Consider the following 27,570-nt stretch of genomic DNA (forward strand, 5'->3'; position numbering starts at 1 on the left):
ACGTCCCCATATGGATACTATACCCATTTCCCAGTGGGTTATTAGGGTCTAGGAAATAGCTTTACTGACCCCGTGCCAAGAAGGAAGAAACATACAGAGTGCATTTTATTGAATGCTATAGCATTTACACAGACCAGGGGAGGGAACAGCCCAGGCTTGCAAATCTTTAAGAGCTCTTGACTGAGAAGGAGCTCCCAGGGCCTCTGAGGTGGACGGGATCCTGGTTTCAGCCCACCCTCACCCCCAAGTCCCCAAGAGAAGCCGAGAAATTGAGCAACACTGTTTAACCCCTCAACCCCACAGAACTCAGGCATACTGGCTAATAGGGCTTACTCCCAACAGGGCAAGGACATATTTTCCCAAGTACTGTGAAGATAGAGAATGAAGGGAATACACCTAGGGCTCAAGGTGCAGAAGCCATGAAGCAGAGGTGGTTCTGGGTTTGCCCTACTGTGCCAGCTGCTGCCAGGGTGATATCCTGTATACCTGGTGTGCATCTGGCCTACAGAGAAGACGCTGTCAGGCAGAGCTAGCATCTAGCTTTTATTGGTTGCTTATTTTCTCAAACCCAGCATTTAAAAAAGTCACCTGAGGCGGTAGTTTAGTGGGGGAGAATGGGGTAGGACAGAGGTCACTTGGGAGGACTCCAGCATGGCATGATGGGTCCTTCACATGTAGTACCAGGCCAAGAGTCCAGCAGCCAGGGCCACACCAGCAGCCAGAATGAACTGGAGACTGGGCTTCCTCAGCACAGCCATGGCTGTCCGGAAGGGGCAGCTGCTGCCCTCCAGGGCACCTGCATGTAGTGCAACAGGAGACAGGGCATCAGTGGGGGCCACTGACATGCCTGTCCCAGGAGGGAAGCATGGAATCCACAACCTACCTTTGTCTTGCTGAGCAGCATAGAAGGGGCATTTACGTACATCTCCCTTTCCGTCGTGCCCAGGGAGCCCATCCTCCAGGGTCTCTCTGGCCAAAGCAGAGCCAGCCTGGTCCAGTTCATTGAATATCTGAGGAGCACAGATAAACTGAGCCATCTTGGACTGTGCAGACTTTGCTTTTGGAGCTGATTTCCTCCCTACCTACCCCCATCCCAAATGGAGGTGGAGCAGGTGCACTTACTCAGCAGTGCCAACTAGATAATCTAGCAGCCCCGGTAGGTGGCAATACTACTGTACTTCTCCCTAATGGGAATCTGGGAAGTGTGGCCACATTTGCTGGTGGCACCCCAAGGCCGCCAATCATGATGGGTCTTCCCTGGGCACTGATCAAAACATACCCCATGCCACCTGCCGTGAGGACACTGAACAGCGAAACTACCGGGCCACCAGTACTTCCCCATTTCTAGTTGCTAGTCATTTTTTAGCAAGGAACAGCAAAATGGAAATGAGAAGAGCCCACAGTAGGACAGACCCATCCTGGGAGTCCACAGTAGAGGGCTTCTGGGGACTGTTCAGCCTGGCTGATACTGAGGAATGACCACCTGTGGCTGGGGGCAGAATTAATCCTCAAGAGCTCAGCACTAACCAAAGGCTACTTGTAAATAGTTATTCTCCTTCTTGATCCTTGGTGATAATCTGTCTCGAGCTGAATTTACCAAGCAAGACTTTTCATAGCAGTCCTTGCTAAAAAAGAAGGAAATTATCTATTCCTCAATTCTAGCATTGGCATCCTGTGATGAGATGGAAGAAGACAGCCCCACTGTTTAAGCACCCTCTTCATGCTGGGGCCTTGCCCTTCCCAACACTTACCTACAAACCTCTACCAAGCCAGGTCTCCATGCCAGAAGCTATCCACTGGGCCCATGCCCTTTGGTGACCAATTTGGTTCCATTGCCTCTCTCCAGAGAAGATACTACAGTCTATCCTCTTGCCACTGATGCCCTCCCAGGAAGCTCTGAATTTGCCCCCACTATCAAAATGTAACCTATGCACCCAGCAGTACCTGCATGTTGTACTCAAAGGCCTTGTTGGCCTCCTCCACAATCCTCTCTTTGGTCTTCAAATTCAGGTCCAGGGCATTCATCCTGGACCGGTAGAACTGTTTGAACTGCTGGGCATTGTCCACATGCTCAAACAGGTAGAACTGGGTCCCTTCCCCTGTGCTGGGGAGTTTCAGTGCCCTCTGGGCCACCTTCTTCAGCACCTGGCCTCCTGAGAGGTCCCCCATGTAGCGGGTGTATGCATGGGCCACCAGCAGCTCTGGCTCATTCTGCCCTATATAGTGGATCCGCTCTACATACTTCTGGGCAGCCTCAGAGCACTTCACCAGCTCCTCCCAGTTTTCACCAAAGAAGTACTCCATGTCCTTGGTCAGTGCCTCCTTCCGGTGCAGCTCCGTGGGGAAGTACAAGGGGGCAAAGGCTGGGTGGTCCTTGTTGCGGTCCATTTCCTCCTCAAGGGCTGAGTATGTGAAGTAAAGTGCAGTTGTAGCCAGCTGTGGGGGTGACAGGAGACCACAGGAAAAAACTGCAGGCCAAACTGGCAACTCCCAAAGCAACACCCCTTTCTAGTCCCAACACCCAAATGTGACCTATTTTTATATAGTGAATTAGTTAATACACCCAGGAAGCTTTTGTGTTTCTAAAAGGAAAAATATGGTGAAGTCTTTGAAACACATACTTTTTGCTTCCTTTACATTACTATGTTATTCCATTTAAGCCAGGAAAACCACAGCTTAACACTAAGAAAGACTGAACATGGAAAAAGACCCAGGTATTCCCTCAGAATAGTTCTGAGGGCACTCAAACCCATCCCATATGAAAGTCTGGAACCCAATCTTATCTGACTGAGGGCACAAACCTTAAATAGCTCCTTCTTAATGTTGCCTTTCAAGAAATCCTTGACAAACTGGGTGTTTTCTGCCCGGTCATGTGCTTCCTTGGTCCCTTCCTTGAGAAGCTCAGAGAGGTCAGCCATTCTGCAGAGATCAGATGTGTGTGTGAGACCCCTTCCTAATTCCCCAGAAAAGATCACAGAAAAAAGTCCAGATCCCAGGGCAACTACTTGCTGAACTGTAGGCAGAGGCTGCTCCAACACTTCTGCATAAACAGCAGGGGCCACAGGACAAGCAGACAGTCTGCTCAGGAAACATATGGGTAGACTGTGGCCTCCACAAGACTCTAGGTCTAAGTGTCTTATGCTAGGAATCACCCAAATGAATGACGTTTTGATTCTGTGGCCACCTAGTGTCCAAAGAAATTCACACCTCTTATCCCACCAGTTTGCTGGCTTCTCCAAGAACATGCTCCCCTGTGGAAATATGGATCTTCTGAGGCAGTCCTGCTGCCTTCCTACCACCATGTGTCCAGTCTCTTCAGGACTATATGTGGCTCCATGCATAGGAGGATGAGAAGGAAACAACTGAGAGGCTGGGGCCAAATGCTTGGATTTGTGTTTCTTAACAAAATCACACAAGAAAACCAGACACAGTGGCACATGCCTATAATTCCAGCTCCTTGGGAGGCTAAGGCAGGAGAATCAAGTTTGAGGCAGCCCAGGCAACTTCAAAAAACCTTGTCTCAAAATAAAAAAGGGGACTGGGGATATAACTCAGTTGGTAAAGTGCTTGCCTAGCATGTACAAGACCATGGGTTTAATCCCCAGCACCACAAAAAAAAAAAAAAAAAAAAAGATAAGATAGATAGATAGATAGCAGCAGAGGACTAGGGATATAGTCCAGTGGTAAATACTTGTCTAGTAATTGAGAGGCTCTGGGTTCAATCCCGAGCACCACATACACATACATACAAATCACATAGTAGAAATTGTGCTGATAGATGACAAGGTAGAAAATATGACCACAAAGATGATGGCATCTGGGCAGGGCTCACACATTCATGTATTAGAGTGAGAAAAACTTGACCTGGGGGCTGGGATTGTGGCTCAGTGGTAGAGCGCTTGCCTAGCACTTGTGAGGCACTGGGTTTGATTCTCAGCACCACATTAAAGGTCCATCAACATCTTAAAAACAAACAAACAAAAAAAAAAAACTTGGCCTTAAAATTTCAAAGCCAGCCCCAGCAACTTAGCAAGGCCCTAAAACAACTTAGAGACTTGTTCTCTAAATAAAATACAAAAAAGGGCTGGGGATGTGACTAAATGGTTAAGCACCCCTGGGTTAAATTCCTGGATCCAAAAAGGGTGGGGATGGGTGCTTTCCTAACATGTGAGGCCCTGGATTCAATGCCTAATACTGGAGGGTTGGGGAAGCCAATGACAAGGCTCATCAGGGCTCTAACAAAGGGCTAAGAACAGTACAGAGCAGAGCCCAGTAATTTAAGGCTCAGAAAGAACTTGTCCTAATAAGAAAAACCCTGCCTTAAAGAACAGTTAAGAGGTTCAAGTCCTAGGAGAGGAATACAAGTTCAGTAGAGTAGGCAAAGGGGACTGGAAACAGAAATGAATGTAACATAACTTTCTTAGGTACACACATGAATACTCACCACAGTGAATCTCACCATTATGTATATCCATAATTAATTAATTTTAAAAAACTATGGGTAAATAACAGAAAAATCAATAGAGGAAAAAAGTAAAGGGTGGGGAGAAATGAGAAGGAGAGGTACTGGGGTCAGAATTAGAACAAGCTATATTCCATGCTTGTAGAACTATAGTCAAAATGGATTCTAATGTCATGTATAACTAAAAAGAACCAATGGAGGCAGGGGTTGTGGCTCAAGGGTACAGTGCTCACCTAGCACATGAAGCACCAGGTTTGATCCTCAGCACCACATTAAAAAATGAAATAAAGATATTGTATGTCCACCTACAAACTAAAAAATAAATATTAAAAAAAAAAAAAGAACCAACGGAAAAAAGAAAGGAAAAATAGAGTCCAAATCCTAAATTTTAAGGAATGGAAGACACTGTAGAGGAGCCAGTTCTGCCTAATTACCCTTTCTCAGCCCAGATGAAGTGGCCAGGGACTTGGAGTCCTTCAGTGCCAACCAGGCATCCCAGGATCCATAGCTCAGGACCAATACCCCTCCCCAGTGCCTCCAGCAGACAAATCCAGATGTGTTGAACATGGAAGGTGGTGGGACCACCTGATCTGATGCTGCCAACCCCCAGTACTCACCTGGTATGGTTTTCCTTTCCTGGGGCCACAGAGTTCTTTTTCTCAGATTCATCTACTCCCTCAGAGGTCTCCACTTCTGCTGACATTGTTGCTGAGCGGTTCTTGATGCCCTGACAATGGTTCTGTAGAGACACAAGGAGTCAATTATTTAACATCGTTGGCAATCACTTCCCCAAATATCTGCCTTTTCTGCTCTTCTCTGAGGGAATGTAACTGAGAAAACACCCCTGTACCTCAGGGTTGTTTTCTTTACAATAAATCTGTGCTATTACTGAGACCATATATAAATATGGACAAATCTGAACATGGAAAGTAGATTAGGTAACAGCACTGTGTTGATGTTGAATTTGTTCTGAGGAAATGCACAGAAGCATACCATCTACAAATTACTGTCAGAAGTTCCAGAAGAGGGTATAGCCATGCATCTATGTGGGGCAGGGAGTTCAGGTGCATTCCCAAGCAAGACAGCATATTAGGCAAAATGCAGACAGAGAATCTGAGTATACAAGAGTTCTTTGTACTACTTTTATAATTTTTTTGTAAGAAATTAGATCAAAATAAAAAACTACCAAAAAGCATAAAAGAAATACAACATCACTGATTTTTAAAAAATAAATTAAAAAGCTATAGCACAGTGGCTCTCAGCTTGGCAAGCAACATAAGGCTTCCATATCACCACAATACATCCTACATGAAGGTAGCTAGATGGCCTTGTTCAGAGAATAGTAGGAACAGGGTGTTAGAATTTAGTTAAGTCAGGCTGTGCCCAACAGCCATACTGTATAGCAGAGCAGTTCACAAGGCACCCAGCAAGCCCATATCCATTGCATTTGAGTCACCTAGTGACTACACAGAACTCTGATTGGCTGAAGGAGTTATTAGCCAATCAATTCCTTCACCTGCTGCAGAGGCTGAACATTCATCAGTAAGGATATATATAGTCCCACAACACAAAAAGCTCATCTTTAATCCCTGGAGGCTTCAACTCTAGCAGTGTGAAGGGCAGCCCACTCAGCAAACTTTATAGATGAACAACAGACCAACAACAGTAGCACCAACAATAATGTCACTCAAAGACAAAACGACCAACATTGGGGCCATGTCAGGCCTCCTCAGGCCACAATGGGCCAAGCGAAGAAAAAAAAAAACAAAAAACTTAGTTTTCTACTTCAACCAGTTATTTACTGAACATTTTCTACATGATCTACCCAGAAAGAGTGTCAAGAGGGACAAAGAAGTGTAAGAAATGGTCTTTTAAATGGCCAAAGACATAAAGAAGAGGAGAAAACCAAGCTGTCTTACCCCACAAGTTACTGGTACATACCCTCCCTGAGTTTCCTCCAGACACCTAGTTACATTTTCTTTGTTATATTTTGGGATATTACAATGCGTAATTTGCTCAGCACAATCTTTCAGAATTTTCTCTTGACTTCAGATTCAGCATCTATACAATGGAATTAATTAAAGAAAATTAAATGAGAACAATAGAAGCACAATGCCTGCTATGTGGTAAGCACTCAATGAATGTTACTGCTTATACCTGTGATTTTCTTTAGTTCTATTTATTCATTCACTTATTTTGTGGTGCTGAGGATCAAACCCAGGGTCTCATACATGTGAAGCAAGTAAGCTACATCTACAGCCCTACACTGAATTTTGACTAAAGTTTAGTGATAGCCAAAAATGCTCAAAAAATAAATAGCAAAAAAGAAAATGGTACCGTCTCTTGAATCCAAAGTAGACACATCTTTCTGCATAATACTGATGAACTATATGGTGCACAGAATTGTCTAGAAAAATGAAAAGGGAGGCAGTTATCAAGTAAGGGGAATGATATGTGGAGAGGCCTCCTGGAGAAGGACCCCCAACAACAGAGTCTGCAGATCAAGGAACACTACGACAAACGCAGAAATGCGAAGGTTCACAGATGGAATGAGGCTATCCAGCTGTGTGTCCTTTTATGAAGGGACTGAGGCAGGCTTTTACCAGCTGCAGAACTTATTCTTCAGCCCCACACAAGTGCTTCTAAGAACTTTTCCACAATTTATCTTCTTGTATAGACTTCTTTTCCCCCTAGTACTGGAGATGATGGAGTACTAGGGATTGAATCCAGAAGCCCTCTATTGCTGTGTCACACTCCCAGACCTTTTTGTTTTTAGCCAGGGTCTCCCTAAGTTGCTCAGGGTCTCACTAAATTGCCCAGGCTAGTTGCAAACTTGTGATCCTTCTGCCTCAGCCTCCCTGCCCCTCCTCAATTGCAGGGATTACAGGCATGTGTGGGTTGAACAGTGGGTTTACAGTGGGTTGAACCGACTGAACTACATTCCCAGCCCTTTTATTTATTTTTTTGAGAGACGGGCTCACTAACTTGCCCAGGCTGGCCATGATCTTGGGATCCTCCTCCCTTAGCTTCCTGAGTAGCCAGGATGTGACTTAGACTTTTAAAAAAGAACAGCTATGCCCCACACCCCTGGAGACTCTGAGAGCCAAGATGTACCTCCAGCCACAGAGTACTCAGACAGCAGAGAGGCGAAGGGGATGCTAGGATGGGAATGGTGGGCTGCTGTGGGAGGCCAACCTTACGGGTGACTGAGTTACACTCCCCAGCTGGGTGCTGAGGCGCTCAGTCACAGAAATGGGTGTATCTTGCTACAGCCCCATGGGTGAAGCTATGCTCACCTGTTCCTTTGTAATATAACCCCTTGCCCTGTTTAGGATAGAATCTTCCATGGAAGTGCCTTGTGTGTGTCCCCTCCTCTTACTGTGCCCTTGGGTGTGGCCTACCTAAGTGTCAGTCAACCTGCTGACAGTGGACATCAGGAAGATAGACTCAGCCCCCTGAAACCTGACCCCTTGCCACATTTGAATAGCTTCTCCTCAATAAAAGGGGTCAGCACGTGCTCTCTCTCTTTCTGCAGACCCTTAAGGTCAGAAGAGCCGTCACAGTAACCCCAAAGAAAAAGGTATTTGTGTCTCTTGTGTGGTTATTTCGTGCAGCCCAGTTAGCCCAGTTTAACTAGAGTGACCCCTGAGCCTTTTAGTCACGAGAACAGAAACCCGGCAATTGGCGCCCAACGTGGGGCGAAAGGTCTTTAAGCCGCTGGGACAGAAGCGACAAATTCTGGCTCCTAAGGGGACTCCATTTAAATATTAAAGAAAGTTAATGAAGTTGAAAGTTCTCTCCAGAAGTTAAGCATGCTTAGGATTGCAGAGTATTGTGGGAAAAATTGTAGAAAGTGAATTAGACAAAAGGAAAATCTATGACGTTAAAATTTTTAATATTGGGGTATAATTGTAGAGACTCTAAATATAGTTATTAAGATGATTGATGGGCTATGTTGTTGAGTCCTCTCCATGGAAAGCGCGCTTTTGTGGATTTTTTAAAATTGTTTTTATAAATCTTTATAAAAGATTTTTTGGGGGGCTGGGGATGTGGCTCAAGCGGTAGCGCGCTCGCCTGGCATGCGTGCGGCCCGGGTTCGATCCTCAGCACCACATACCAATGAAGATGTTGTGTCCGCCGAGAACTAAAAAATAAATATTAAAAATTCTCTCTCTCTCCTCTCTCTTAAAAAAAAAATGTTATGAACATTCAATATGTGCCAGGAGTTTTTAAAAAAAAAAGATTTTTTGGGGGCTAAAATTGTTGCTCAGCGGTAGAGTGCTTGCCTAGAATGGGCGGAACCTGAGTTCGATCCTCAGCATCACATGAAAAAAAAAAAAGAGGAGATTTTTTGGCCTTTATGTTCTAGAAGTTTGCGCTAGGAGAGTGAGAAAAAGAGAAAATGTGATGTTTACCTGGAGAGAAATAAGTTTCAATTTTCTATTGTTTTTGTCAATACTCAGAAAGTATGTACAGACCTTTTTTACTACATGATTGTCCCATGAATCAGAATGGCTGTAACTCAGTCGCTGGGGACAAGAGACTTTAGCTGCTGCTGCTTGCTGCTCGCTTCGGGGTCCTAGCCCCTGCGGCCAACAGTGCTTTTAATCCTTGAATTACTTGACCTAAATGCCAAACACAGACTAACTTAAGATCTGATGGTAATGCTAGCGTTTGCTGCTAAAAAAAACCTTTGGAGCACCCACGTGCCACAGAAAAAAGTGCAGGATGTACAGGAGCTGCAACCGCAGGTCGCAAAGACAGAACAAGCTGCTACCACAGTAAGATCTTGGCCAAGCGGGGGAAAATGCAAACAAAAATCAAACAAAATGCAATAACCTAGGAAAACTAGGGGCACTTTTGCCCCGACAATGGGCAGCGGACTCCATGTTGTTTGCATCACCATGGTAACCACGGGGTGCCTGGCCGGAAGAGCGGGCTTCCTGGTACCATCTCCCAGACTTTCGCGGGCTTCCAATTGGTTCTTCCACAGTCACTCAGACAGGACTTCTAGTCCTGCCTTCCAACCACTAACCTGTACTACTGTGTTTCAGATTTCTACCAGAGCTGTTCAGAGTCTATTGTTAAGAATGCCTACCTGTAAATGCTAAGGAAAGATATCTTTTTCAGACAAAATTTAATTCCACAGGTTTCTATGTTGCAGTCCTAAATTTAAGTTAGTTCTGAGTTAAATAACCTGACTTTTCTCTATAGTTGTATTACTAAATAATGTTCTAATGATGAGAGATATCAAACATGCTTCTATATATTTTACTTTTAATTTTGGAGGTTATAAGGATGCATTTGCTCGCCACAGAAACAAAGCCGGCAATGTTCCTGTGATGACCAAAAAATCCTTATTCTCGTTCCTAACTATTAAAAATAAATATGTCTACTCAAGGATTTTATTTCAGTTACATCAAGTGACGTCACATAGAAGAGTGCACTCCTAGTTAAAAATAAATTAAAATGGATCCAAATATTTTAAGACCACGTGGTTACATAAAGTTAATACAACTATAAGTTATGTTCTTATTCTTAATATATATTTTTTTAGATATTTAGATAACCTATATTTGTTAATCTATAAAATAATTAACACATGCCTAATTGATTAGTTAATATATATCTGCCTAATTGTTTTTCTTCAACAGAAAACCCATAATTTATGTTTTATATTTATCAGATACTCTGCCTTTTCAGTTACAGATATTTGAGATAAATGTGTTTACTATAAATTTGCTTTCAAGTAAAAATACAATCTTCAAGTAGTTTCTAGGGCTGGGGATGTGGCTCAAGCGGTAGCACGCTCACCTGGCATGTGTGCGGCCCGGGTTTGATCCTCAGCACCATACAAACAAAGATGTTGTGTCTGCCGAAAACTAAAAAATAAATATTAAAGAAATGTCTCTCTCTCTCTCTCTCTCTCACTCTTTCTAAAAAAAAAAAAAGTAGTTTCTAATTCTCAAAGTTACTATTCAAACTCATAAGATGATAAATAATTATAATTATGTCTACAAAATATCTAAGGATTTTAACTATATTTTCATTGATATTTCTTATCAAAGTATAATAATTTGTTTATAGATTCTAAGGTTTTCAGAAATTGTTCCAAAGTATAACAAAAAAAAAATTTTAAAAGAAAAAGATGCTTCAACAAAGAAAAAGCACACATGGATCCTAAAAAGAAGAAAGAAATCATCTTTGGGTAAAACAAGGTCTTTATATTCATTTTCCTAAGTAAAAAAGATTTTTATATTGTTATCTAAACAGATGATGTAAAAAGTTAGAACAATTAAAAAAGAGATTTATATATACTAAACTGACTATAATTAATTTAAGGGTATTTCAGGCTATTTTCCTAATTTAACTATACTAATGTGAGCTAAGATTTTGTCCATATTTTGACATGATAAGCAACCTATTAAAATGTAAGTTTATTTCTTTAAAGTAAAATCCTTATTGCCTAATAATTCTTACTGTTTAAGACAAAAATTAATTTTAATAAATAAATTCACATTGTTGATTAAACATTAAGTATACTGAACTACTAACTTAAATCCCGATTTTATTTTTATTTTTTTTTTTTATTTTTTTTTTGAATTTTTAATATTTATTTATTTTTTAGTTCTCAGCGGACACAACATCTTTGTTGGTATGTGGTGCTGAGGATCGAACCCGGGCCACACGCATGCCAGGCGAGCGCGCTACCGCTTGAGCCACATCCCCAGCCCTTAAATCCCGATTTTAACAATTGTCCTTAGAGACTAAAATTGATTGATTGATACTAATTTTTACATATTTTGTTTGTTAGATAATTATAAAATTAAAAAAAAATTTTATTAAGACTAATGTTCTCCAAATTAAAGTTATATATTAATTTTATTTTTTTGTTGTTGCTTTTTTTAAAAATTTTTAATATTTATTTATTTTTTAGTTTTCGGTGGACACAACATCTTTGTATGTGGTGCTGAGGATCGAACCCGGGCTGCACGCATGCCAGGTGAGTGCGCTACCACTTGAGTCACATCTCCAGCCCCATATATTAATTTTAAACAATAAAGGTTACAAACTTAAAAAAATTCATTGAGGGCTGGGGATGTGGCTCAAGCAGTAGCGCGCTCGCCTGGCATGCGTGTGGCCCGGGTTCGATCCTCAGCACCACATACCAACAAAAGATGTTGTGTCCGCCAAGAACTAAAAAACAAATATTAAAAATTCTCTCTCTCTCTCTCCTCTCTTACTCTCTCTTAAAAAAAAAACAATTCATTGATATTATATAATTTCTCTAACTAGATCTATTGTCCATAAAAAATACAGTAAGATTTATATACTGCTCCCTACACAGAAAATAACCTTCATCATATTTTGTAAAGGCAATTAAGAGATACCTATGTAAAGGATAATATTCTAAAATATAGAGATTTTGAGACCTTCTCTCAAAAAGATTGAGGATTCTTTCTAAATTGTTAGGATGGATCGACTAGTCTATATTAAAAAATTTTAATAATCAATAAAAGGTAAATCTATTCTTAGTCATTTAAATACTTGTACTATTATCTATAACTTAAACTAATAATACTATGACTTATGCCAAGCCTTTACTCAAATTTATTAAATAAGGAGAAGGGGGAATACAGGATCCCAGAGACACTAGATTTTACAAAATACTTTAAAAGTTTTTTCTTAAATTGTAATATTGAGAGTCTTAATGTTACTGAACATGATTCAGTAAATTAAATCAGATATCAAAGGAGAGTTTAAACCAGTCATCATGAGATGACTGAGAAACCTGGCCCAGGAAGGTAAATTTCCAGCTACAGAGTTTATAGCCATGCAGCTTCACGAGCTTGTCAGGTAAATAAAAATTATGAAAAAGACTTGTATGGACCCATTTTCCAGGTCCACCTTTAATGTGTCTTGCAGTGTGGACTGGAAAGTCCACCCATGAAACTAAATTAATTGTCCTGACTGTAATGGTCAGTTATACCTGTATATTGATTCTATGGTAAAGAGACTGTCTAGAAGTATCTTTTGAGAAAAAGACAGTGTTAAAATAACGGATTGTTCTGCATCCGTATGGATAGCAGCTATGGACCAGATGTGAGTAACACCAATTAGGGCCAGTTCTGTATGAGGGATCTCTCTTCATCTGTCTCTCAGCTTTGTCACTATATTACTGTTTGTCTGTCTATGGCCTGTCTCCTTCCTTCCTGAACACATCCCCACCAGCCTAGTGCTATGAGCTGGGCCCTCCATGGAGAAGAAACCTGAGTTTGCTGATCCTAGGGTAAATGCTAGCGTGGAGGACACGAGGACATTATCTATCAAGGAGACAGAGAGCCCTCTTGGGGACGATGCCATGCACACTCCACATCACCCTGTTTGGCCCCGGAGAATGGCTGGTTAGCCAGTGACGGGTAAAATTCCTCAAGGGAGGGACAACCTAAGACAGGCACAGTCGCAGAGGGACCATCAGGAGAAAATTTGGGGGCCAACAGTGGTGAGGCAAAGAACCTCACCCCCCCGCTGGGTGCAAAGGCCTAATTCTTCTCCCCTTCTGAGAGAGGTCTCCTGCCCCATGGCTGCTTTGCTCCTCACATCCAGCTCAGATCAGAACCCTAGTGACAGAGACCTAGTCAACAGTGACTACCTGCTCACCACAGCAGGAAACAAATGCAGCTACAGGAATGGACCATATCTGGATGCTTTTCTCTTTCTTGGTACTCATTTTTTTTCCTATGCCTTTCCTTTTCCTTTCTTTTCTCATCAGGGTTCTCCTTTGACAATAAATTTAATAGAAGAGGAGAAAATGTTAGAATAGCCTTCAGATGCAACTAACAGCTACGAGCATATAGAGTTTCCTCACAGTATGGTTACACTAGGCAGAAGATGACTGGCTTATGGATATTATCTTCCTTATGTAGATTGACAGGCATGCCCCACTCAAACCCTGTAACAGTTGTGTACATTCCAAAAAGAAACTGAGCTACTGGACATTGACTTGAGGTTTGTCACCAGCCAGTTATCACCAGCTCCTGTGACTGAGGTAGCCAAATAGCCGAGCAACAAATTGACCACACCAGTGACAGAAACTTATGCTAGACAGCAGATAAAAAACCCAAGCCAGCCAATTATGCTGGACTTTAATGACTAAGACTACATTTACCTTTATGGACAATTGTTGGAAAGATTATTAAAATAAATTTTTCCAAGGGTATTTGTATTACTGACAGACCTAATTAACTCCTTAAATATGAGAGTGAAGAGAAAAAATGATAAATATCCTGTAGCCTATGAGAATACAACTTATTGCCTCATTAATTATTGCCAGCTAATATTTCAGAACTATAATATGCTGAAGTTAATATTCAGGCTTTAAAACAGGTGTATGTCTATTAACCAGACCTAGACAAACTGCTGTCTCATAATCCCTAAAGTAACTACTTTAAATATTATTCCTTGCTTATTCAATTTCGGCCTTTGTGGCTATGTCTTAAAACTTACAATGTATGGATTTTCTTAATGTTTGACTTAAATTACATCCAACTTCCTTCATGGTCAGATAAGTGCTGATGGAAGGATGAGAACTAAGTAATGATGTTCTAGAAGACAATGTAATGAATAATGTGAGTGAGCCCTTTGCTCTATGGTTTATGGAGAGGCCTAAATGCCATGGCAATGAAAACGTCTTTTACTATGGCCAAAAACAATGGTCCCAATAAAACTGGGAAAAGATTAAAAATCTTCTGATGAGTGTTTGGCAAGGCAATAATAATCCAGATTATTGTGTTGACTGTTAAGAAGATAATATGTTTTCTACTAATTCTTTTTGTGTTTCAATAGCAGATTGTGATGACCTTGGACCAAGAGCCAAGTGACTAAAAGAAAATTTCCCAGTTACATTCTTTTTTTTTTATATTAAGAAAGGGGGAATATGTGGGAGGCCAACCTTACGGGTGACTGAGTTGCACTCCCCAGCTGGGTGCTGAGGCGCTCAGTCACAGAAATGGATGTGTCTTGCTACAGCCCCATGGGTGAAGCTATGCTCACCTGTTCCTTTGTAATATAACCCCTTGCCCTGTTTAGGATAGAATCTTCCATGGAAGTGCCTTGTGTGTGTCCCCTCCTCTTACTGTGCCCTTGGGTATGGCCTACCTAAGTGTCAGTCAACCTGCTGACAGTGGACATCAGGAAGATAGACTCAGCCCCCTGAAACCTGACCCCTTGCCTCATTTGAATAGCTTCTCCTCAATAAAAGGGGTTAGCACGTGCTCTCTCTCTCTCTCTTTCTGCAGACCCTTAAGGTCAGAGGAGCCGTCACAGCAACCCCAAAGAAAAAGGTATTTGTGTCTCTTGTGTGGTTATTTCGTGCAGCCCAGTTAGCCCAGTTTAACTAGAGTGACCCCTGAGCCTTTTAGTGGCAAGAACAGAAACCCGGCAGGCTGCCTAGAAGAGGGAGGGGCACAAAGGGTCCCAGGGCCTCTAGACAGCACTACCCTACTGAGAAAACAGCCAGGCACCAAGTACTGCAGATCCCAAGCTGCTTATAGTTGAAGCAAAGACAATAGAGCAAGTGCACAGATTACCAACTGAGGTAACTTAGGTAAGTTTCCTGCTATGTATACCTAATTATGCCACACAACAGTGACCGTGTACATGATTAAATCTGATCATTAACTATGTTTTATTCTCTGGGAGAATGTAGTCTATTTGAACAACAAGGTCTTACTTAAAAATACAAAAGGGGAATGGTGGTGAATGCCTGTGGACTTAGCTATTCAGGTTAAAGCAGGAGGATCACAAATTCAGGTTACTCTGGGCAACTTAGCAAAACCCTGCCTCAAAAAAATACAAGGGGCTAGGGGCTGGTGTTGTGGCCCAGCAGTAGCGTGCTCATCTAGCACATGTGAGGCCCTGGGTTCGATCCTCAGCACCACATAAAAATAAAAAACAAAATAAAGGTACTGTGTTCAACTACTTCTTAAAAAAATGTTTAAGGGCTGGGGATGTGGCTCAAGCGGTAGCGCGCTCGCCTGGCATGCGTGCGGCCCGGGTTCGATCCTCAACACCACATACCAACAAAGATGTTGTGTCCGCCGAGAACTAAAAAAAAATAAATATTAAAAATTCTCTCTCTCTCTCTCTCTCTCTCTCTCTCTCTCTCTCTCTCCTCTCTCTCACTCTCTCTTTAAAAAAAAAAAAAATGTTTAAAAAAATACAAGGGGGCTGGGGATGTGGCTCAAGCAGTAGCGCGCTTGCCTGGCATGCGTGCGGCCCGGGTTCGATCCTCAGCACCACATTACAAACAAAGATGTTGTGTCCACCGAAAACTAAGAAATAAATATTAAAATTCTTTCTCTCCTCCCTTTCTCTCTCTCTCTCTAAAAAAAAAAAAAAAAAAAAAAAAAAATACAAGGGACTGGGATGTAGTTCAGTTGGTAGAACATTTGCCTTGCATGTGACAGGCCCTGAGTTCAATCCTTAGTACCCCCCAAAAAGGGGAGAGGAGCTGGCTTCCATTGGTGCCCATTTTGGCATTTTCTTTTTCTGAGAAGCACTTTATTTGTGCCATTTACCCTCTTCAACCTCATGTCCACTTGCCAGCCCCAAATTCTGTCTACCCAGCCCACAAGAGTCTAAACTTTGGCCCCAGGGGCCAGACCACAGCTATCTTTTCCACTGCTGTAGCTCCAAAACCTGAAAAATGCTAGGTTCTAATAAATACTTGAGTAAAAAGAAAAAAATCCAAGTCAAAAAAAAGGAAAAAGTCTCATGCATATCATCAACACAGGTTTAAAAGAGCAGCAATGGGCCAGGGGTATAGTTCAGTGGTAGAGCACTTGCCTAGCATGCAGGAGGCCCTGGTTTTGATTCTCCGCACCACAAACAAAAAAACAATAGCAAAAAGTAATCTGCTCTCCACTACTAGTTAGCATGTTCAACCCTGGGTGGTACCACCAGGGCAGGCAGCCTGTGACCATGGCCCTGTGGCTGTTCACTCTTTCTCAAGGGAGTGGCCATGTCGTGTGTCACTAAGAGGCTACCCTGCAACAGTGGAAACAGAATTATCTTCAATCTCTGAAAAGATACATGTCCAAACTCAGTCTGGCCCAATTCTACACTTGAATCCTGAATCCTTTTTTCTTTGCAAGAACCACTGGAATTCGTAGAAAATTGGGAGCCAAATTATAAATGTAGGGCCTTTTTTTTGTGTGTGTGTGTGTTGGTGGGGGTGGCGCACAATGGGGATTAACCTAGGGGTAATTTACCACTGTGCTTTGATCCCAGCCCTTATTATTTTTTTGAGTCAGAGTCTTACTAAGTTGCATAAATCCTCACTAAGTTGCTGAGACTGGCCTTGAACTTGCAATCCTCCTGTCTTAGCCTCCAGAGCTGCTGAGATTACAGGTGTGTGCTATGGCCCAGCTATACTTCAATCTCTCTTATCAACAAGAAGTTACCCCAAAACACACTTCAAATACAAAAGAATAAATTCCACTCTGGAAAATACACCTCAAAATATTCATATAATCTGTATCAAAATAGTAACAGCCACACTCTTATGTTAGAAAACAAATCATATGGTCTAATGGCAAAGGCTTGGATGCTCAAAGGGCAATAAGTAAGCAAGGGAATGCTAGCACAGCCCTGACCAGTTGACAAGTCAGGAACTAGTTGCATTCACCCAGGGAAAAGCATATATAAACTTATTTTTTAAAAATCCAAAACAATGACTAAAATTGTGTACAAACGTATAATATATAAACCAGTATAGAGGCATACGTGTAATCCCAGCAACCCAGGAGGCTGAGGCAGGGAGCTGCCAGCCCCAGCAACTCAGAGAGGCCCTAGGCAACTTAGTGAAACCCTATGTTAAGATAAAAAACAAAAAGAACTGGGGATGTAGCTCAGTGGTAGAGTACCCTTGAGTTCAATTCCCAGGGCCACTAGGAAAAAAATATATATATTAGGTTAAGTATGCTGACAATAACAGGAAGGGAATTTGGAAAGCTATAAGATCTTTTTTCTTTTTGTTGGGCTTCTTAGCCAACTGGCTGCTGCTTTTATATAAAGTAACCTGATTTTCTTGGAAAAAATAGGGGAAATAGGGAGGAAAGGGAACAAAACTATAGGGAATGAAAGGGAAGTGAGCCCAGAAAAGAACTGTCCAAGCAAACCAGCTAAGGTCTGTCCTGCACTAACTAATCAACAGGAAGTCAACCCTGAACCCCCCTTTGATATTACCAATGGCAGAAAGGTCACTCTGCCCTCTTTCCCATTTCAGAAAATCATGATCCTCTGTAAAATTTACCTCCTCTACTCCATATTTATCTATATAATCCTAGCTATTTGCTTGGACAGCTAATTCTCATTCTAACACCTATTCTGACCAAAGCGGCAAGTTCCTATCATGGTGAGTTCCTGTTAGACCAGCCCAGCAGATGCAGAATACTCATATCAAAGCCTTTACTCCTGGTAAATTCCAATCTCAGGGCACTAGGGCTTCTGAAGCCACACATACATTGTTTGAAGAATTCTCCTTCCTGGAGTTGCAAGTCCAGAAAATTTCACAAGGTCAATTAGCTCAAGGCACAGCAGCCAGGCAGAAATAATCTAAGGAGCATGTTATGATTCATTTCCCATCTAGAGATCCAAGAAGCACAATAAACACTTCTTTTTCTTTGCCCTGAAGAAACTGCAACTGAAGGAAGGGAATAGGTTGCTGAGCTCAGCCAGAACAGAAGGAAAGGGATGGCAGGGTGACCTGCTCCCTGGAGTTCTAGAACAATGCTGGCAAGCCTCTGACTCACAGGGTACTGACAACAGTGACCAGCTGATGCTCATGACATGCACATTCAAAGGGAGGCTAAGTGGCTGCTCAGAGACTTCTGCTACTGGTTCCTTTCTTGTGGAATGGCTTGAAGCAAAACGTCAGGATTCATACCATCGCACTGGTGGGAGTCCCTTGTCTGCTTCCTAGAAGGGTGTCCACAGCTCAGAGTTCCTATACAAAATTGGCACCATATCACTACATGATATGAATATCATCCTGTTTCCTCAGTTAAACTAGAAACTTCCTAAAAAACAGATCAAGATTTTCCTCAGGGGCTGGGGATGTGGCTCAAGTGGTAGCGCGCTCGCCTGGCGTGCGTGTGGCCCGGGTTCGATCCTCAGCACCACATACAAAGATGTTGTGTCCGCCGAAAACTAGAAAATAAATATTAAAAAATTATCTCTCTTTAAAAAAAAAAAAAAAAAAAGATTTTTCTCAGACTCAAATTTATCAGGGTCCAACATCATGTCCAGCACCACAGGGAGCCTCCAACTTGAGTTATAACTGTTGCAATGCACAAACAGAATGTCTAAAGAGACTAGCTAAATGAAAGTTTTATGTTGTAACAACAAATAACTCTTTTTGGTTTTGGTAGTGCTAGGGATTGAACCCAGGTATCCTGCATGCTAGGCAAGCACTCTAATCACTAAATTGCACCTCCAGGTTTTTTGTTTGTTTGTATGCTTTTTTTTTTTTTTTTTGGTAGTTTTATTTAAGCACACACACACAAAAAATGCACATGAATTGTCTATTCATTTTCTTCACTGTGCAAAATATAAAATGCTTCATGAATGTGTCATCCTTGTGCAGGGGCCATGCTAATCTTCTCTGTATTTCTCCAATTTTTTAGTATATGGCCTGCTGAAGCAAGCACCTTCCAGTCTTTCTTATTTCATTTTGAGGTAGGGTCTCCCTAAGTTGTGAAGCTGGCCTCTAACTTTTTGATTCTACTGAGTAACAGCTGTGTGCCACTGCACCCAGCTTATATTATTTCTTTATGGTAAAAACAAAAACTCTACTTTTAATTTTTTTTAATAATTTTGAAATACACATTAAACTATAGTCACCTTGTTGTGCAACAGATCCCCAGACTTAATCTTCCTAACCAAAATTTCTATTCTTTGACCAACATTTTGTCATTCTTTTTTGTGTGTGTGTGGGGGTGGGGTGGGGGGTAGGGTTACCAGGGACTGAATTCAGGGGCACATGCCCACTGAACCACATCCATAGCCCTATTTTGTATTTTATTCAGAGACAGGATCTCACTGAGTTGCTTAGCACCTCACTTTTGCTGGGGCTGGCTTTAAACTCGTGATCCTCCTGCCTTGGCCTCCTGGGCCACTGGGATTACAGGCGTGCGCCACCTCATCCAGCAACGTTTTGTCTATCTTTTTCCATCTCCCCACCTGGTGACCACCTTTCTTCTCTTTACTTCTATGAGTCTGACTTGTTTTTTACAATTCAGGTGTAAGTGGGATCAGGAAGTTGTTTTGTGGCTTGCTAATTTCACTTAGCATTATGTCCTCTATAGATTCATCCATGTTGCTGTAAATGACAAAATATTATTCTTTTTTAAAGCTGAATAGAACTGCCTGGTGCATGCACCTCCCATTTTATTTTTATTAATTTATCAGCTGATGGATACTTCAGTTGTTTTCAAATCTTCGTTATGAATAATGTTGCAATAAACCCCCGGAATGCAGGTATTTCTTTGACATAATATTTTTCATTTCTTTTAGATATACACCAAGTAATGGGACTGCTGGATCATGGTTATTCTATCTTTAGTTTTGGAGGAACTTTCATACTGTTTTCCAAAATGGCTATACCTATTTGTATTCCTACTAGGTGTTCCCTTTTCTCCACATTGTCACCAGCACTTGTTGTCTTTTAGTCATTCTAACAAGTGTGAGATGTAGATATCAAGTCAGGATGGCGCCTGGCATTTTGCCAGGGGAATATTAGAGTCTGTAAACAAGTCTGGATGGCACCTGGCAAAATGCCAGAGGGAGTGGTTTGTGAAGTAAGGCCAGCGAGCCATTAAGTGTGGAGATTACTTATTGGTTGACTGATGTATCTATGGTAATTAAGATAAGCTGTGTGGAATGTATAAATACCACTCCTGTCCTACAATAAATGGCTCCCTCTCCTGCTGTATCAACGTACACAAGTTGTTCTTCACCCACCCCCCTCTGTTATTCTGCTGCAGCCGGACTGCGGCAGATGGTGGGGATTGAACCCGCGACCTTGGCGTTATCAGCAGAATGAGGGGGGAGGGTGAAGAACAACTTGTATAGGTTGATACAGCAGGAGAGGGAGCCGTTTACTGTAGGACAGGAGCGGTATTTATACATTCCACACAGCTTATCTTAATTACCATAGATACATCAGTCAACCAATAAGTAATCTCCACACTTAATGGCTCGCTGGCCTTACTTCACAAACCACTCCCTCTGGCATTTTGCCAGGCGCCATCCTGACTTGTTTACAGTCTCTAACATTTCATTATAGTTTTAATCTGCATTTCCCCGGTGATTGGTGATGTTGAACATTTCTTCATATATCTGGCAGCCATTTGTACATATTTTTGAAAAATGTTTGTCTGGGTCTTTTACCCCCACTCCTTTATTTTTTGGTACTGGGATTGAATCCAGGAGTATTTTTATCACTGAACTACATCCCAGTTCTTTTTGAGACAGGGTCTCACTAATTGTTGAAGCTGGTCTTGAACTTTGGATCCTTTTGCCCTCAGCCTCCCTAGTCACTAGGATTAGAAGTGTGCACCACCATGCCTAACCTTATCCATTTTTACATGTGGTTATTTGTTCTCTTGTTATGGAGGAGTCTGAGTTTGGTATATACTTTGGATATTATCCTCTGATGTATGATTTGCTAGTATTTGCTACCAAATCTGTGAGCTGTCACTTCATGCTGCTGTTTCCTTTGCTGTACAGAAGCTTTATTTGATGCAATGGGGAAGGGGTCCTGAATTTTCTAACTATTGACTTGTTTATATTTTGCATTGTCTCTATGCTAGCCAAGGCTATTTTCACCCCTTTGGGCCCAGCTAGGGTCTCATTATAGATCTTGCCCTCCCCCAGCTCTTTTCCCCCCCTTATAAATTTATTTATTTATTTGTTTGTTTATTTATTTATTTATATATTTATTGATTAGCTGCTCAAGACAATTCCCCCAGCTCTCTTGACATCAGGTCTGGCCCCTAATTCCCCAGCACCTTTCTGACCCCTCCACATGGCCCAGTTGCACTTCCTCTGATCCACTGCCCAGTGAGGCTGCTCCTTACCTGTATGTCTGTGAGGGAATGTACTCCATCAGGCCCTGGTTCCTACTCTCAGCCAGCTTTGGAGGAAATGAGGCCTCCAATCATTTTAGTCTCTCTGGTCATTGGTACAGCTTCCTTCCCATGGCCCAAAACTGACTGGTCTTTAAAATCCAAGATTAAAGAAACTCAAGACAAGGGATAGTTCTGTATACCATCTAGCAAATGGATGTACAGAGGAGGTTGTGACCTGTTTTCTGCTTTAGGTAAACAAACACCAGGCAGGCCCTGCCCTGTCTCAGTGGTCATTGGTACAGCTTCCTTCCCACAGCCCAAAACTGACTGGTCTTTAAAATCCAAGATTAAAGTAAACTCAAGACAAGGGATAGTTCTGTATACCATCTAGCAAATGGATGTACAGAGGAGGTTGTGACCTGTTTTCTGCTTTAGGTAAACAAACACCAGGCAGGCCCTGCCCTGTCTCAGACCTCAAGCAAGCTGGAATATCTGGAGTGGAAGGGAAAAGCTCACTATCACTATCACTTTACTGGATTAATTTCTGGGTTCCCACTTACTCCTAATTATTGCTAGAAACCCAACTTGCCTTCAGAAATGGGAAGGCAGCTTGGCCCTGCAAAAATAACATGGTCTTTAGAGCTAAAAAATTTGGGTTTGAGCCAGGCACAGTGGTGCATGCCTGTAATCCCAGCAGCTCAGAGGCTGAAAAAGGAGGCTCTCAGCCCAGCCTCAGCAACCTAGCAAGGCCCTAAGCAACTCAGTGAGACCCTGTATCAAAATTAAAAAAGGCTGAGGATGTGGCTCAGGGGTAAACTTCCCCAGGATTAAATCCCTAGTAATCCCCCTTCCCCCTAAAAAGAAAGAAAAATTTGTGCTTGCCATCTGAAGTCCTAATATTAAGTAGCTCCTGAGAGTACATTTGAGAGTATATAAATCATAACCTCCTGAAACCTGAGTTTCTTCATCCATAAAACTAGTAATAAAACTCTTCACTTTACCTTCTCAAGGATACAGAAGGACTAAGTAAACTAATGGGCATTACAGTGTTTCAAGAATGCAATGCTGCCTCAAATGTAGCTCTCTTACTGAGAAAGTCACTGGTGAGAACAAGTAGCTGGGTGACTATAAATGCTGAGGAAGAATTAGAAATTTAGAGAATTCAGATAATTCTAGGCAGGTCATACCAGATGAGCCAGTTGACCACTACAGGCTAAAATACCCACACTACAGGTGCTACTCAAAGCTGGCTGAGAGCAGGATGTTGGGAGCAGTAGACAGGCCTGAATCAGCTCTAACGCAAACAAGTCTTGATAGATAACAGGGGCCTCTCAAAACTACATCATCTAGGTCAAAAGCTGCTGAGTTTCTAAACTAAATGGACTGAAGACTCCTCTGAACTCTGGTACCACCACTCCTCAGGAAATCTTATACACAAGCCTCACCCCTTTCTTTTCAATCACTGTAGGAATTCAATCCCACAATTCATTCAACCAATGACTATTTTTTTAAATATTTATTTTTTAGTTATAGTTGGACACAATACATTTATTTCACTTATTTATTTTTATGTGGTGTTGAGGATCAAACCCAGGGTCTCACATGTGAGGCGAATGCTCTACCGCTGAGCCACAATCCCAGCCTCTCAACCAATGACTATTAATGTCTTAATGAAGAAGAAGATCAGACAGGAAATCCTGGGAAAGTGGGGACTGCAGGGACCAAAAAACACTGGAATCAGATTTACTAAATATACACTTGCAAATGTGAGCAAAAAGCAAGGATGAAGCAAAATAACCGTCAGACTGGGGATGCAGCTAAGTTGTAGAGCACTTTCCTCAGGCCCTGGGTTGGATGGATCCCTAGCCCTTTTTTTTTTTAAGTTGCAGTTGGACACAATACCTTTATTTTATTTATTTTTTTTTAATGTGGTGCTGAAGATTGAACCCAGGGCCTCGCACATGCTAGGCAAGCACTCTACCACTGAGCCACAACCCCAGCGCTCCCTAGCACTTTTTACAAAACATAAAAACTGCCAATCAGTCTAAAGTCAACAACCTCAAAAAAACTGACATCAGGGCTGGGGCTGTAGCTCAGAGAAAGAGCGCCTGCCTGCCTGGCATGCATGAGGAACTGGGTTCAATCCTCAGCACCGCATAAAAATAATCAAGATAATACATTCTGTCCATCTCTAACAACAAAAACAAACAAACAAACTGACATCAGTTCAGGAAGTCCAAGACTCCCCCTGCAGGCATTTTCTAAATTGGGGGTGGGTAGGTATGTTCATCTTGAGCATGTCCAAATATAACTGAGCAAGCAATCAAAGCAGACACTAAAGACAAGATGTGAAAAACTGAAAACACCCAGCACAACAACAAAAAGAGAGAGAGAGAGCGCCCACTCGCGTGAGCCTTCTTACTACAAATGAAATAAAATAAATACAAGATTCACCCCTGTGTGCAAGGAATGGGTCTTGGAACTAAAAAGACAAAGACATTTTAGTCTCATAAGAGGTATAAGGCTGAGAACAGTGGCACATGCCTGTGGTTCAAGCTACCCAGGAGGCTGAGACAAGAGGATTGTAACTTTGAGGCCAGCCTGGGCAACTTCGCAAGACCCTGTATCAAAATATCAAAATTATAAACAATTAAACAAATGAAAAGGAATAAAAATAATCAAAATGAAAATATAAAAAGGAATGGGGATATAGCTCAGTGACGGAGTGTCCCCACTTGCAATCCCCAGACCTGCAAGGGGGGAAAATGCTTCTGCTGAATTTCCTTTTTTTTTTTTTTTTTTTGAGAGAGAGAGAGAGAGAGAATTTTTTAATATTTATTTTTTAGTTTTCGGTGGACACAACATGTTTATTTGTATGTGGTGCTGAGGATCGCACCCAGGCTGCTTCAGCCACATCCCCAGCCCTTCTGCTGAATTTTCATTGTGCAGAACCTAGATGGGCAGTCAGCTCCCAGGTACTTTTCTCTCTACAACCAATTTTAAGCATTAGAAGCTATTCCTTCTGGGCAAAAGGCAAAAGGGGTTGAGGCAGAAGATAGCACCGACTACAAGTGTGATAGACCTGGGTACTATTAAGAACTAAGATCGGGCTGGGGATGTGGTAGCGCGCTCACCCGGCATGCGTGCGGCCCGGGTTCAATCCTCAGCACCACATACAAACAACAATGTTGTGTCCGCCAATAAATAAAAAAATAATAATAATAATAATAAAAAAAGAACTAAGATCAAGGGTTGGGGTTGTGGCTCAGTGATACAGTGCTTGCCAAGCAAGTGTGAGGCACTTGGTTTGATTCTCAGCACTATAGATATTGCATCCATCTAAACTAAAAAAAAGAGAGAGAACTAAGATCAAGAAAATTAACAGAGCTAAAGTCTCTCAGAAGTGAAAAGTCAAGTTGGGACTAAACCTGAGTCATTTTAAATGCAATGTGATTCCTCCTATGTCTCCAACAAATTCTTACTGATTCATGCACTGAAATTAGTGGGGTATCACCACAGAATACTAGCCACATGGAAACTACAGGCTGGGGCTGGGGATGTGACTCAAGTGGTAGCGCGCTCGCCTGGCATGCGTGCAGCCCGGGTTCGATCCTCAGCACCATATACCAACAAAGATGTTGTGTCCGCCGAAAACTAAAAAATAAATATTAAAAATTCTCTCTCGCTCTCTCTTAAAAAAAAATTAAAAAAAAAAAAAGAAACTACAGGCTTTGGAAGCTCCCTCACCACACTGCATTTATTCTCACAGTGTAGGAATTTAACCAGGGCATGTGATTTATTGTTTTAGTATGAAAAGTAAGAATAGTCCTGTCATTTCTGAGAAATAAGAGCTTAGGCTCCATTTAAAGAATCATAGCTGGTCTGGAGCTCAGTGGTAGGGTGCTTGCCTAGCATGTGCAAGGCCCTGGGTTCAATACCCAGCATGCAAAATTAATTAATTAATTAAGATTCAGAGCAAATTCTTCCTGTCCTCAAAAGACTTACCTTGGCTCACTCAGATTACACTGAGAAGATTGTTCCCTGGTGAGGTTTACTTTTGTTAACTGATAGGGCAGCCCAAGGCTGATCGCAAGGGGGAAGATGGAACAAGCCAGTGCTAGAAAGAGGCAGTTAAGCCTCCCAGACCTTGATGGACAATGAAGCCAGGGGCTCTGGGACAGGGCACCAACAGGGAGTCACAATAGGGTCTGCATATCTCTATAGCACCCATCACCAGAGTAACTACAGAGAAATAGAAGATCTGGCTTTAAGAATGTGGAATTATGTCATTTCTGTGTCTTTCTGCCTCTGAAAATGTATGTTGCCTTGGAAATAGTTGTGATAGAAATATGTTAACAGAAACTTCCTTTAAGATTAGCAATACAGGACAAGGTTTTGGTCAACTAAATGAGGTGGCTCCAATTTCTCACTTTGGCGCTGTAAGGGATCTTTACATGTTTCCACAGGCCTACAGAGTTAGGTATTATTCCCATGTTTCTTCATAGTAATTGCTCAGAATCTGGTGATGAGGAGTGAGTACAAGGATTCCTAGACCAAGGACCAATAACTTCAAATAGCTGGCATGTCCAACATAGACTTGTGTCTGTGTTGGCAGGGGACCAAGATATCAGCTACTGGACTTTCCCAGTTCAAGACAGAGTAGTCCTTTCCCAGCACTACTAGCAGGCACTGCCCATACCTGAAGAGCACTGAGGGAAATACAGCAGTCAGTTTGCTCCCATTTTTTTTTTTAAAGAGAAAGAGAGAGAGGGGGGAGGGAGGGAGGGAGGGAGGGAGGGAGGAGAGAGAGAAAGAGAATTTTAATATTTATTTTTTTAGTTATCGGCGGACACTTTGTATGTGGTGCTGAGGATCGAACCCGGGCCGCATGCACGCCAGGTGAGCGCGCTACCGCCTGAGCCACATCCCCAGCCCCAGTTTGCTCCCATTTTACCTTCTGATTCCTTATCTTAATGAACAGGTATCCACAATTCCTAGGAATGGGGGATCCCCAACTGTTTTCCTCCCTCAGAAGATAGGCCCTGATTTATACATGAATGACAATGTCCCATAGAAACAGCCAGGTCCTAGAGCATAGAAAAAAAATGTTCTGTAGGAGACCTGGAATTACCAACAGTTAGCTATAACAGCAGTCCTTTCTTCTACTCTAAAAAGCCTATCAGAGTGAGAGTAGGCACACAAGGATAATTGCTAAGCCAATTAGAGTTCTTTTTAAAGAGAAAGCATTTATAAACTTCACTGTTAATAACAAATTACATGTGACACATCTCATAATTATACTTAAAAGGCAGAAAATCAAAGTGACACAGTGATTACTTAGCAAAAAGACTTTCCACTAACTTTCTAAGAAAGCTTTCTAGATGCTCCAGCTCCTTTCTGAAGTCCTCTAGGAGAAGAGGTACTGCTTCGTTCATGTGAGAAACTTCCACACACATATATTTGTGTCTGTGTTGGCAGGGGACCAAGATATCAGCTACTGGACTTTCCCAGTGCAAGACAGAGTAGTTCTTTACTTCCTCACCAATAGGAGGAAAAAAAAGGAAATTCCCACGACATGGCTTCCCCATCCCAATGGTCACTTAGCACTAACTGTATGAATGCCACATGTGGCTATTAATTTAGATACATATTTAAATATCTGTATTATACATCCTACATCATGAGACTGAATCCCTCCATCTGAAAGTTTCTAGAAGATGGGTTCAACAAGTCTAATAGCAGGCATTTGTACAGAAATTCTTTCTGTATAGCACAATACTAACATGTTATTACAACACACAAGAACTGAATCTGTATTGAGTTGTGATATCTTTAGAGCCTGACAAGTGGTGGGCACCAAACGAAAGTTAACTGAGCTGAGCCAGCCAAGAGAACTATTCCAATCACACTGAGACCAAGAGGCAACACACAGACATGGTTAAGGCACAGGTTCCTGACATGTGCAACTGAGAGCAA

General features: G+C 42.0%; 1 protein-coding gene across 2 annotated transcripts in view; it reads right to left on the reverse strand.

Annotated features, from left to right (window-relative positions):
• Positions 1-524: 524 nt before the first annotated feature.
• HMOX2 (heme oxygenase 2) overlaps positions 525-27,570 on the reverse strand; it is a 37,417-nt gene continuing 10,371 nt past the window's right edge. Inside the window, exons 2-7 of one of the 2 annotated variants that reach the window (XM_081298562.1) lie at positions 6,404-6,523; positions 5,080-5,201; positions 2,802-2,919; positions 1,945-2,436; positions 884-1,010; positions 525-796 (exon numbers count right to left, since the gene is read on the reverse strand). In XM_081298562.1, coding sequence (XP_081154688.1) covers positions 669-796; positions 884-1,010; positions 1,945-2,436; positions 2,802-2,919; positions 5,080-5,165 — 951 coding nt within the window. In that variant the 5' untranslated portion in view covers positions 5,166-5,201; positions 6,404-6,523 and the 3' untranslated portion in view covers positions 525-668. The remainder of the gene's footprint in view (positions 797-883; positions 1,011-1,944; positions 2,437-2,801; positions 2,920-5,079; positions 5,202-6,403; positions 6,524-27,570) is intronic. The other variant, XM_081298561.1, reaches the window with a different exon arrangement.

The sequence above is a fragment of the Spermophilus citellus genome (assembly GCF_964194105.1).
Source record: "Spermophilus citellus genome assembly, chromosome: 6".
In the NCBI taxonomy this organism is placed as follows: Eukaryota; Metazoa; Chordata; class Mammalia; order Rodentia; family Sciuridae; genus Spermophilus; species Spermophilus citellus.